Source organism: Artemia sp. Qi Xiang Cuo, chromosome 17 (assembly GCF_049724085.1).
Source record: "Artemia sp. Qi Xiang Cuo chromosome 17, ASM4972408v1, whole genome shotgun sequence".
NCBI lineage: Eukaryota > Metazoa > Arthropoda > Branchiopoda > Anostraca > Artemiidae > Artemia > Artemia sp. Qi Xiang Cuo.
Window position 1 is genome coordinate 23,292,809 of NC_142810.1, and position 13,611 is coordinate 23,306,419.

The window sequence follows — 13,611 nt, forward strand, 5'->3', positions numbered from 1 at the left end:
GTGAAGGTTGCGTAATCATTACGTATGGTGTGTTTGATGTCGTTACGTTACAAGCGGGGATTCCCCCGTGGGGTCCTGTCGCAAGGTCACATAAATTTGTGTTAAGCATATTACACCTAGCCGTTTGAAACGGGTGTGTTGTGACGTCATTGGAGTTCAGAGGGCTGTGTCTTGGGAGTCTTGGCAACTGTGTTCCCTTTAATAGAACCGGTAACCACGTTGCACAGGTTTGACGGCTTGAGGGGCTGGTAGATCCAGGCATCTTCCAGAAAAAAAAAACAATGTGCTAAAAATGGACGTTGCTAAGTGGAAATATTAAAACACCTGGAATATCGGGAACCTTATCAGGGGTGGGAATTTTGCCAGAGATTGGAATCTTGTCAGGGCTGCCGTGATGTCAGAGGGCTCCGGTAGATATCTGAGGAGGGCCCTGGTAGAAAGCAGTAAGCCCCCACTACTCCAAGCCTTACATGTACGTAAAATTTTAGAAAATTGGAGGAAACTCAAATATTTATAAGAAAAATATAAACACAGTTTTTCTTATCTCAGGGTATGTGACTACTTTCTCCTGGGAAAATACTATAAATTTTTCAAATTTCAGTCAAATTTCCTTCTCCATTTCACGATCCCTATGCTAGATAAACATGTTCAAATTTTCCTCTCACTGTGTGGCCGAAATACACACACTGACAGATTTGATGCAGACTGATGATAAACCTAAGGATGATGTACTTAAAAAGGAGAGATTGCCTTCTTTATAATTTGGGAAATTTGGTACTTGTCGGCTAATGGAAACACACCCAAAAAGTGATGTTAAGATAATCCTAATGAGAAATAACAAAAAATTATGATAAAATAAGACTTTAGAAACATAACTAAGGGTTTTGGTAAACGGCTTGGGCAAATGGCAGAAGTAGCTATGACTCTCCAATTGGGCAAGTGCTTATGTGTTAGCTTTTGGAGAGGCACGCCCGGCTAGTGTCTCGTGCAGGTTCACCAAATTTTAGCATTGACACTTGACCGTTAAGGTACTACACATAATACTGCACATTAAAAAAAACATTTAATTACTTCTTGGCGTTATAATTTTCTTTTAATGGAGCCACTATTCCTAAAATCATGAGCAATATCAAAAAAAGGAATAATAAATGAATAGAGAAGCACTCGGAAACAAAACATATAAATAATAGAATTTAAAATGCTTTCTTGGACCCATTTTCTGGTCACTTGATAGATGAAATCTCTTTTTCAGCATGTGGTAGATCCTGCTTTATATGCCATTAAAAGAGATTTGCAAATTGCGAAATTATTTGGCATTCGTTATGTAATTAGCAAGTCTTCTCTTCAAGGGGCCAGATACAAACTTCACAACTCGATATTTGTATGATAAACGCCCTACCACTCAATTTGTTCATTCATTGACGTGTTACAGAGCCGGCTTTTTTTCGTTAGTTTCTTTAAGCTTATCTTGAGACAAGACAAAGAAAAGTGACAGAATAGATGGAAAATATATAATTTGGGCTATGTATTTGCCCAATAGGGGGGGGGGGAGGGGTAAAGTATATGGAATATGAAGTTAGAAAACAATTCTTACTGCATAATATGCAGAGCAATTGTACCTAACATCTAAGGTATACGACCCGCTATACCTTACCCCTCCCCCCTATTGTGCAAATATATAGCCCAAATTTGTTTCTAAAGTATTATATTTTTATCTTACTTTTGTATATTTTATTAAGATTGAGCGTCAGAGAAACATATTAGATGAACATTAGGTAGGGTATATATCATACAAGTACCCACAACTCTTATACCGATGAGTACGTTTTAAATTGGAGTAGTGCTTTATGCACATATTACTTTATGAATTCTGATTATTTTACACATTTAAGATTTTAAACGCTTTTTTGCACTTATAATTACCAAGTTTTAAATTAACATATTTATAAGATTTGTCAGAGAAACATATTAGAAGAACATTAGGTAGGGTATATATCATACAAGTACCCACAATTCTTATACCGATGAGTACGTTTTAAATTGGAGTAGTGCTTGATACACAGATTACTTTATGAATTCTGTTTATTTTACACATTTAAGATTTTAAACACTTTTCTGCACTTATAATTACCGAGCTTTAATTTAATATATTTCTAAGATTATGTCTTGACATTAAAAAAAAAACATTAGACTTAACAATTTCCTATAGGATTAACCTTTAAACAACTCTCTATGATGTTCCAGTGCCCCGCTAGCAGTGGAAAAGAAGAAAAAAGACGTTTTACTTTTAAGACTAATCAAAATAAGAGTTACCATTCCTGAATCAGCTAGAAATGGCGTTTTTCTCACTTGCCAGTGTTCTTAAAACTCGTTTTTAATGTTTGTTTCCTATGTTCCGCAGTCCGTCCCTTACTAGGTTCCAGCTGCTACTGCAACTATGAAAGTAGATCTGATAGATATTAGAGCCCTATGAAACTTATAATTTTTATCTAAAGGCTGCCAAACCAAAAATTTTTAATATAATTTGATGAATTAATGCCTATACATATTTAAGTCAAATTTGTTTCATTATAATTATTTTAGCAACAAGCCAAATAATAAATAAAGTATAACCAGCTTCCATATGAAGGCACAGGGCATTTGTGGCCCGAGTCTTGACTCAGTTTGGGGAATTTGACAGTAATAAAAATATTCCAATTTTGCTTATTGTTATTTTTAAATGAAAATTCATCTTTATCCTTCTATACTCTCCGTTGAAGCTGAAGGAGAAAGGCCCCGCTTTGTTTAGCCCATAGGCGTTAGATAAGTATATCCGGCTCTGTTTCTGGTCATTGAAGTTTTCAATTCAGATATTTAACTTTAGGTCACTTCTGGCGTACTTTTATTTACTTTTTAGAACAAAGAGGTGGTAAGCTCAGGATATGTCACAATAATTTCCCGATAAACACAAAATGGAAAGAGAAAACTACTAGCTAATCAAGCAACAAAAAAACGAAACAAAAGCAGACACGTATCTCTCCGCTTCAGTACTAACGATTCAGTACTAACAGAGTTAGCCTCAGTTGAAGGATCCAAATTAAAACTATTTTACATTGTATTAACAAAACAAAGCTGAACCGTTTTTTTTTTATTCCGTCCGTCAGGGAACTTTTCCTCGCCCCTCGAGTATCTTTAAATTATAGTTTTTTCTGGGTGGCCTCTTAAATAACAATAATCTTCTGATTTTTGTGTCAATTAAATAAACTTTTAAATTCTCTTAAAGGGCAAGACCAAGCATTGAGAACAGGTTACCGTCTCCGTGAGCTTCGATACCCTTTTCACAAGTTAATCCATTCGACGATGAAAAGAGCTAAAGAAACTGCTGACCTTATATTGAAGGCTGTTGATCTCGACATGGAAGTAATTTCTTGCAACTTTATAAGAGAAGGCTCAGCTATAGTTCCAAATCCTCTGCGCACGCAGGATGAAATAGAAGTAAGCCGTTTTGTTTTAGTACGGGTACACTCTACCTGTCACAGATACATATATCTTGGGGCTTGCAGCACGAAGATGCAATACCGGTCTGGCAGGACCCCAAAATACTTTTGCATTTACAGATTTATAAATGTTATTTATTAGAAAAAATAATTTTCTATTAGACAGAAAAGATCAATTAAACCCAGAAGTCACAGACTGTGTAAAAGTTTACACAGACGCATAAGAAGGTGACAGAGAACTTCACTCCGGTGCCCACTCTTATCTTCCAGACTAGCCATTTTTATAACCAAAAAGAGAGCAGGAAATGATGATCGTGAATATTTTGGCATAGGCTACAAAGGATAAAAGTGTTTTTTATCATTTATGCATCCTATTTTTATTGGGCAACCAATAGGTCTTTATGACATAAGGTGAATTTCATCCTCAAAGATATGACGGTTGGAGACCGCTTAAAATACTATTGTTTGCTGTCAATAGTATTATGTCGTCTTTGACTTTCTACTTATTAGATTTTATTGTGGTTACCCTGGATGATTAATATTCTGGGGCTTGGAATCTAATCTTAGCTGACTGTGAATGGTGATACCAAAAGTTTATGAATTTGGAATCTTATTTCGTCTTATTTCTAATACTTAAGCATATGACTGGATCTGGACTAACGTTTGGATTAGAAAAATTTCTAACGTAAAGATTTTGCCCATAAATAGATTATTTTAACCCTTAATAAACAAGAATATGTATCATTATCACATGGAAGAAAATCAATAATTTATTGATTCGAATCTGGGCTTGGATAAAAAATTTTCATAAACTTATTTGCTGTTATCTCGTAGTACACCAAGCTAAAGGGCAATTCACAAGCCCCAAGCAAACACCAACCTAAAAAGCGAAAGGGAAAATCCCAAGCGTAGTGAGCTAAGCTAAAGGGCAAATATGATTCTTTTGTAAATTTACAAGTAAGGCTTGTTAATTTTACAAGCAAGGTTTAAAGCGGACTCATAGTTTTTGAATCTGCTTATCATAAAACTTTTTTATTTCACATGACTGCAGGTTTTGCCTATTTTTTTACGATGAAAAAATAGGTAAATGCGAATACCCTGGAAAGGTTATAGTAAGCTAGAAACTCCATGTGAGCCCATTCGTTCTGGTCGCTCTAAATACTGTCTATACTTGATACGTCTAAATACTTTTTGAATAATGGTAGTATTTTTGTGCTTCAAATAGTAAATTAAAGCAAAATCAACGCAAAACAATTATATCTATGATAAATCAATCTATAAACACTTTAAGGTTCTTAAAACTCGAAAGAAAACAACAGGCTTTAGATACACTACCTCTTTTCGGTGAAGAAGTATTTCTAACAGATAAGACATATTAATAAGGAAATAAGAGAATAATTGTGCTGGATTTTTACTCCGAATGTGAAGAGGAAAAATCACAAAGTATTGAGTTTTTTTCTCTATATTAAAACTATTGCTGAAAATAAAAAAAAAAAATAAAAGAAAGCCAGTATTAAGCTAGGAGCTTTAGATAAACCATTTATTTCTCATCATCCCCTTGAGATTAGTTTTGACGCAGTAATCTCACCTCTCCAAGTGCTAAACTGGATGACGGTCCACTAGAGCACTCTTAAAACACAGTAAGTTGTCGACGTTGTCGTCCGAAAAAAAAACGTCAAATGCACCCTTTTATCCCAGACAGGGTGATTTTCAGCTCCTCCTTCTTTTTGGGGAACGTTCATCAAATATAATCGCTCAGAGAAACCAATCATTAGAATAATTAAGACCCTAACTAACGCTATTTTATGCGATCTCCATACATCTTTTCCTTTTAGGTAAAATGTTAGGAGAAAGACGAACTATAGAACACCCATGTAGTTCAAGAGAAATCAAACTGCAATTTTGGGAAATATTCCACTCATTCGGTCTGCAGGGACTCTTATTCACGTAATAATTTATTTTAGCACTTAAGCTTTGATAAATGCGCTAGACGTGAAATCCTTTGTCCGTCTGGACAGAGTTTCAAGTCCTGGTGTCACTGGTTATTTGGTTTGGAAGGGGGGGGGGGTCAGCGATGTGACCCTATAAGCTCAGTCAGAGTCTACCCAGGTTCGATTGGGAACCTGGAGATATCTCGGGGGAAAACACAGGAAGAATTGGATAATATGTCCCCACCCATACGTTACACTCCCGGCAAAAGGCAGTGAATCAAGTGATCAGGGCCTGCATTGCGAAGACCACTGGCCAGCATACGAAAAAGTTTTTTTTTTTTTAATTAAAATTATCTTAGCTTTACGATTAAGCTGGCTACCAGTACCCAGTATTATCTTTTCCTCTTATTGGCTTCAGATTTTAGTTTCTCGAGTTTTTTTTTGGTAGAAATACTAAGTTGTATTGTTTGTCTTTTCAAAGGTTGCGAGCTCTCGCTTTTCTTTTTAGGAAAACGTTTAATCTACCAAATCTGTTGAGGAGAAAAACATCTAGTGTTGTCTAGATTTGGTCTAGGAAGGGTCTAATCCTTCATGGGGAGGGAGTGTAAATCTGGCACAGTCTTTTTAGAAATTAGTCTTGGCAAGTGCATTTATTTTATTTATGTTTTATTTACACCCCAGATGCAACCCTGATACCCTGTTACATAAGTATTGACAAAAGAATATGACTCTTCGGAAAAGCCCGGCGGTGCTATGAAATAAAACACCAATAAAGAGATTGAAGAAAACAACGTACTGATTTAAGGTAAATTACTAACCTGAAATGAAATATGCAATAATTCGTTATCAGAGGCACCGCTGCAGCGTTGCCTATAGTAAAGGCCATACGGCTCCAATGTTTTATTATTATTATTTTTTTTTCCCAGAGGCACTTCATACGGAAGAAGTCGTCGTATAAATTTCACAGGGGACTCATTCAATTGGAAATCGAGAGTTCTAGTGCCCTTTTTAATAGTCGAAAATGATTGGAAGGCAACTAGCCCCCCCCCACGCCCATCATTCCCCCAAACACATCCAATCGACATTTTGAGATAGCCATTTTGTTCAGCGTAGTTGATTACCAGATAGAAAATATATTTTTGAGGAGGACACTCCCCCACAACCCTCAGGGCAAGGATTTTAAGTTATGCCCTGGGGGCATATAAGGTTTTTATAGAAGGCGTTGTCGTAGAACCTTCAAAACAGGCTCATTCAATTGGAAATTAAAGAGCTAGTGCCGTTTTTAAAAGTCAAAAGTGATTGGAGTGTAACTAGCCCCCCTCCCCCCCCCATGCCCATTATTTCCCCAAACACATCCAATAAAAATTTTGAGATAGCCATTTTGTTCAGCGTAGTTTATTTCCAGATAGAAAATATATTTTTGAGGAGGACACTCCCCCACAACTCTCAGGGCAAGGGTTTTAATTTATGCCCTGGGGGCATATAAGGTTTTTATAGAAGTCGTTGTCGTAGAAACTTCAAAAAAGGCTCATTCGATTGAAAATTCAAAAAGCTAGTGCCCTTTTTAATAGTGGAAAGTGATTGGAGGGCAACTAGCCCCCCCCCAAGCCCATTATTCCCCCAAACACATACAATCAAAATTTTGAGATAGCCATTTTGTTCAGCGTAGTTGATTTCCAGATAGAAAATATATTTTAGAGGAGGACACTCCCTCACAACCCTCAGGGCAAGGGTTTTAAGTTATACCTTGGGGGCAAATAAGGTTTTTATAGAAGGCGTTGTCGTAGAAACTTCAAAAACGGCTCATTCGATTGGAAATTCAAAAAGCTTGGGCCCTTTTTGATAGTTGAAAGTGTTTGGAGGGCAACTAGCCCCCCCCCCACGCCCATTATTCCCCCAAACACATCCAAACAAAATTTTCAGATAACAATTTTGTTCAGCGTAGTTGATTTACAGATAGAAAATATGTTTTTGTGGAGGACACTCCCCCACAACCCTAGGGGCGAGGGTTTTAAGTTATGCGCTGGGGGCATATAAGGTTTTTTAAGAAAGTGGTGTCATAGAAACTTAAAAACAGGCTCAATCGATTGGAACTTAAAGGGCTAGTGCCCTTTTTAATAGTCGAAAAGGATTGGAGTGCAACTAGCCTCCCCCCCATGCCCATAATTTCCCCCAACACATCCAATCAAAAATTGGTGATAGCCAGTTTGTTCAGCGTAGTTGATTTCCAGATAGAAAAGACGATTTTGAGGAGGACACTCCCCCAGAACCTTCAGGGCAAGGGTTTTAAGATATGCCCTGGGGGCATAAAAGGTTTTTATTGAAGGCGTTGTCGTAGAAACTTCAAACAGGCTCATTAGATATGAAATTCAAAGGGATAGTGCCCTATTTAATAGTCGAAAGTGATTGGAGGGGAACTAGCCCCTCCCCCCCACACACCCACCATTCCCCCAAACACATCCAATCAAAATTTTGAGATAGGCATTTTGTTCAGCGTAGTTGATTTTCACATAGAAAACATGTTTTTAGGGAGGACAATCCCCCCCAACCCACAGGGCAAGGGTTTTAAGTTCTGCCCTGGGGGCATATAAGGTTTTTATAGAAGGCGTTGTCGTAGAAACTTCAAAAAAGGTTCATTCGATTGGAAATTCAAAGGGATAGTGCCCTTTTTAATCGTCGAAAGTGAGTGGGGGCAACTAGCCCCCCCCCCCCCGCCCATCATTCCCCGAAACACATCCAATCAAATTTTGGAGATAGCCATTTTGTTCAGCGTAGTTGATTTCCAGATAGAAAATATGTTTTGAGGAGGACAATCCCCCAAAACCCTCAGGGCAAGGGTTTTAGGTTATGCCCTGGGGGCTTTTAAGGTTTTTATAGAAGGCGTTGTCGTAGAAACTTCAAAAAAGGCTCATTCAATTGAAAATTCAAAGGGATAGTGCCCTTTTTAATAGTCGAAAGTGATAGGAGGGCAACTAGCCCCCCCCCCACGTTAATCATTCCCCCAAACACATCCAATAAAAATTTTGAGATAGCCATTTCGTTCAGCATAGTTGATTTCCAGATATAAAATATATTTTTGAGGAGGACAATCCCCCACAACCCTCAGGGCAAGGGTTTTGAGTTAAGCCCTAGGGGCATATAAGGTTTTTATAGAAGGCGTTGTCGTAGAAACTTCAAAAAAGGCTCTTTCGATTAGAAATTCAAAGGGCTAGTGTCCATTTTAATAGTCGAAAGTAATGTTATTTGGGCCATTTTGTTCAGCGTAGTTGATTTCCAGATAGAAAATATATGATAGGTTTATATACTAATAGATAGGTTTCGATGTTTTATTGTTTTTTTAGTTGTGAAATAATATCAGTGAAAACAGGACCACCAGCTAGAAGGTTTTGCACAGCCAGCCCCGTCCGCCCACCCCTTTGCACTAAACCCCACCCCCTCGTCTCGTTTTTTGCGCAAATAGGAGGATAGCTCTACATAATGCTTGTTAATGGTTATCTCTTTTATAAAGCTATTTTAGTTGTTTTTTTTTTATTTATGTTTTCTGTTACTAAGTCTTTGTCAATAGAAAACCAAAGGTCATAAAGACCATAAGACTTTAATGTTTTATTTGGTCTTTTTCTAAAAACTCCTCATTTTGTTGTGCAGAGCCAGGTCCGCCCGTCCACCCCTTAGCATTAAAACCGACCCCTAATATCCTCCCATTTGCAGCGCAAATTGGAGGATAGGTTTATATACTGCAACAATTATATAATTCTTTCTAGATAGTAAAAGATTTTTTTTTCTGTTTGTTGATTTTGCCTCCATATAAAAGGATTTCCTTATCGCCATAAAGGCAATAAGGTTTCGATATTGTATTGTTTTTAGTTTCGCAATAAAATCATTAAAGACAGGGCCACCAACTGGAAGGTTTTGCACAGCCAAAACTATTGGGCCTTCTTTTAAGAACTCCTCACCAGAGGCAACGCTGTAGCGTTGCCTATAGTAAAGGCCATACGGCTCCAATGTTTTATTATTATTCTTTTTTTTCCAGAGGCACTTCATACGGAAAGGGTCGTCGTAGAAGCTTCAAAGGGGGCTCATTTGATTTGAAATCGAGAGTTCTAGTGCCCATTTTAATAGTCGAAAATGATTGGAGGGCAAATAGCCCCCCCCACGCGCATCATTCCCCAAAACAAATTTTGTTCAGCTTAGTTGATTTCCAGATAGAAAATATATTTTTGAGGAGGATACTCCCCCACAACCCTCACGGCAAGGGTTTTAAGTTATGCCCTGGGGGCATATAAGGTTTTTATAGAAGGCGTTGTCTTAGAAACTTCAAAACAGGAGCATTCGATTAGAAATTAAAGAGATAGTGCCCTTTTTAATAGTCGAAAATGATTGGAGTGTAACTAGCCCCCCGCTCCCCCCCCCCCGCCCACCATTTCTCCAAACACATCAAATCAAAATTTTCAGATAGCCATTTTGTTCAGCGTAGTTGATTTCCAGATAGAAAATATTTTTTTGAGGAGGATACTCCCCCACAAACCTCAGGGCAAGGGTTTTAAGTTATGCCCTGAGGGCATATAGGGTTTTAATAGAAGGCGTTGTCGTAGAAACTTCAAAAGAGGCTCATTCGTTTGAAAATTAAAGGGCTAGTGCCCTTTTTAATAGTCGAAAGTGATTGGAGTGCAACAAACCCCTCCCCCCCCCTCCCGACGCCCATTATTTCCCCAAACACATCCAATCAAAATTTTTCTATAGCCATTTTGTTCAGCGTAGTTGATTTCCAGATAGGAAATATGTTTTTGAGGCGGCACTCCCCCAGAACCTTCAGGGCAAGGGTTTTAAGATATGACCTGGGGCATATAAGGTTTTTATAGAAGGCGTTGTCGTAGAAACTTCAAAACAGGCTCATTCGATTAGAAATTAAAGAGCTGTGCACTTTTTAATAGTCGAAAATGATTAGAGTGTAACTAGCCCCCCGCTCCCTCCCCCACGCCCATCATTTCTCCAAACACATCAAATCAAAATTTTCAGATAGCCATTTTGTTCAGCGTAGTTGATTTCCAGATAGAAAATATATTTTTGAGGAGGACACTCCCCCACAAACCTCAGGGCAAGGGTTTTAAGTTATGCCCTGTGGGCATATAGGGTTTGTATAGAAGGCGTTGTCGTAGAAACTTCAAAACATGCTCATTCGTTTGAAAATTAAGAGCTAGTCCCTTTTTAATAGTCGAAAGTGATTGGAGTACAACTACCCCCCCCCCTCCCGACGCCCATCATTTCCCCAAACACATCCAATCAAAATTTTGATATAGCCATTTTGTTCAGCGTAGTTGATTTCCAGATAGGAAATATGTTTTTGAGGCGGCACTCCCCCACAACCTTCAGAGCAAGGGTTTTAAGATATGACCTGGGGGCATATAAGGTTTTTATAGAAGGTGTTGTCGTAGAAACTTCAAATCAGGCTCATTCGACTGGAAATTCAAAGGGCTAGTGCCCTTTTTAATAGTTTAAAGTGTTTTGAGGGGCACTAGCCCCCCCCCCCACGCCCATCATTCCCCCATGATTTCCAGATAGGAAATATTTTTTTGGAGGTGGTACTCCCCCACAATCCTCAGGGCAAGGGTTTTAAGTTATGTCCTGGGGGCATATATGGTTTTTATAGAAGGCGGTGTCGTAGAAACTTCAAAAAAGGCTCATTTGACTGGAAATTCAAAGGGATAGTGCCCTTTTTAATAGTCGAAAGTGATTTGAGGGCAACTAACCCCCCTTCTCACGCCTACCTTTTCCCCAAATGCATCAAATAAAAATTTTGAGACAGCCATTTTATTAAACGTAGTTTTAAGTTCTGGAAATTAGGTCTTTGAGGATGACAACTGCCCCACAGTCCTCAGGGCAAGAGTTGTAATTTAAGGATTCTCCGAATCCTTCCCATTATTTCTTATGGAAGGGATACTTGTATAAACTTTGGAGAGGTCTCATTTGACTGAAAATTGAAAGTTCTTGTTCACTTTTTAAGAGTCAAAAGAGATTGGAGGGTGACAAGCCCCCCCCCCTCCTCCACACCCGAAATGCATCAGATAAAAATTTTCGATTAGACGTTTTGTTGAAGTAGTTCAAAGTTCTGCTAACAAAAAACTCCGGTGTCGACACAGCCCACCAGGGCCGGGGGGTAGGCATTGTAAGTTATGCCGTGGGGCATAACTTATTAAAGGGGGTTTATAACTTATGGGAAGGGGTTTTGTATGGGAAGAACACATAGGAAATTTATTATAATTATCCAATTATAAGGTTGAAATACATACTCTGAGATAGATGTAATTGCTTTGGCACACAAAATCCTATTAAGGTCAATTCCAAACAGTCGTGATCCCTTTGTGTCAGCAAGTCAAATGGTCTAAAGCCCCTTATTGGAGCTATTTTTTCAATCCATTCATTGTTGTCAATCGTTGTCCACAAGTTATGCAAGTTGTCTATTGTTCATATATAAGGTTTTTATCAAAGAGGTAATCGTATAGACTTTGAAAAAAGCCTCATTCGATTTAAATTGAAAGTTCCACATCCGTTTTTTAAAGTCAAGAATAATCGGACAGTAAGCTCCCCCCCCCCCATGCCATAAAAGATTGAGACTTTTTTAAATCAAAACCGAACAAAAATTAATTAAAAAAACTCCTCTAAAAATATGTCTTTCAAATTACTGTAAGTCCCGTCTTAGAAATAAGCACAGCATTTAAAATCGCCTGTTAAATTTACAGAACGCAGCGACAAGAAATTAATGTTAGAGAATAAATAAAGCTCAAAGCGAACAGAAATTAAATAAACAACCATAGTAAAAAACATACAACAAGTAATAATATAAATAAATAAATAGATGTTAAAGCGAGTAATGCTTAGATTGAATATGAAAATAAAGCTTAAAACGAAAACAAATATTTTGCTATTGAAGTATAAATGAAACTTAAAATGAACAGAAATTAAATAACAATCAATGCGAACAAACATACAATATATATTAGTGTAAATGAATGAGTAAATCTAAAAACGAGTGAAACTTAAACTGAATATGCAAATCAAGTTTGAATCGAATAAAAATAACTACAAACAAGAGTTTGGGTATCGCCTCACTGCAGAAGCCTAAAACCTACTACGTCATTGGCGCTTTACTGAAAACGAATTATATTACAATTGTTTTTTTGTGCTTAATATTAAAAATAAATATTAAAATTACAGTAAAATTTTGAACTGATGAGCTTTTAGCAATTAATTTCATTATGCATCAAATATTCAGTTTAATTTATTACTTCTTTTCAAGATTAGTCAAGACAAATATAGCTTCACTACGAACAAAATTTGGATACTGCCCCCTTCTTTAACTGTAAAAACCTAAAGCCTTCTGCGTCATTGGTGCTTCACTGAAAACGAATTACTCGTATATTACAAATTTATTATTTTCCAGTTCTTACAGCAATGAAAATGAAAATAAAATTAGAGTGAAAAAAACATCTTGAACTGATGAATCTTTCAACATTTAATATCATTATATATCATTATATATCTTATATATTCAATTTGATTTTGGTTATACTTTCCAAGACTGTTCAAGACTCATATAGTTTTGCCATTTTTTCTAACTAATCGTTATATAGTTTTGCCATTTTTTCTAACTAATCGTCTTGGTTTGTTATGAAAACATTCTATGGCTTCTAGGCATTTCTATTTGAGCGGAAAACTGCACCTCAAACTTTTTGGAACATGCATTTTCTTGCATGAAACACCAAAATATGATAAGATGTCAAGTTTCGGAGTGTTCCACCACTCGCAAGCAGTGCCATTGGTATTTTTGAATCCGTATGGTCAATTTAGGGGGTGGTGGGTAGGCTAATTCTCGTAGCAGCCCCATTCCGTCGTGGTATGATTCACACTTTCAACACCTGGCGTCCCAACTATCATACAATTTACCAAGCATACAACTACCCCAAATCAGTATCAATAAATAAATGAAACCCAAAACGAACAAATATTAAAATAAAAATTAGAGTCAAACTCAAAACGAGCATAAATTAATATGAGTAGGGTTCAAAACACCTATGCTTTCTAAAAGCCAGAACATAATTTATACTTTGCTGAAAAAAAATTCAAATGAGTTTACTGAAAAGAAATGTGCATTGTCAAATTTCATATTAATATGATATTTATTCCCTAAAATCTTAATTAATGAAAGA

The 13,611-nt window shown here is 37.1% G+C and overlaps 1 protein-coding gene across 1 annotated transcript in view; it reads left to right on the forward strand.

Moving 5' to 3' along the window:
* LOC148942012 (serine/threonine-protein phosphatase Pgam5, mitochondrial-like) overlaps nucleotides 1-13,611 on the forward strand; it is a 168,159-nt gene that overhangs the window by 86,334 nt on the left and 68,214 nt on the right. The window contains exon 3 of the mRNA XM_089102842.1: nucleotides 3,263-3,474. Coding sequence (XP_088958968.1) covers nucleotides 3,263-3,474 — 212 coding nt within the window. The remainder of the gene's footprint in view (nucleotides 1-3,262; nucleotides 3,475-13,611) is intronic.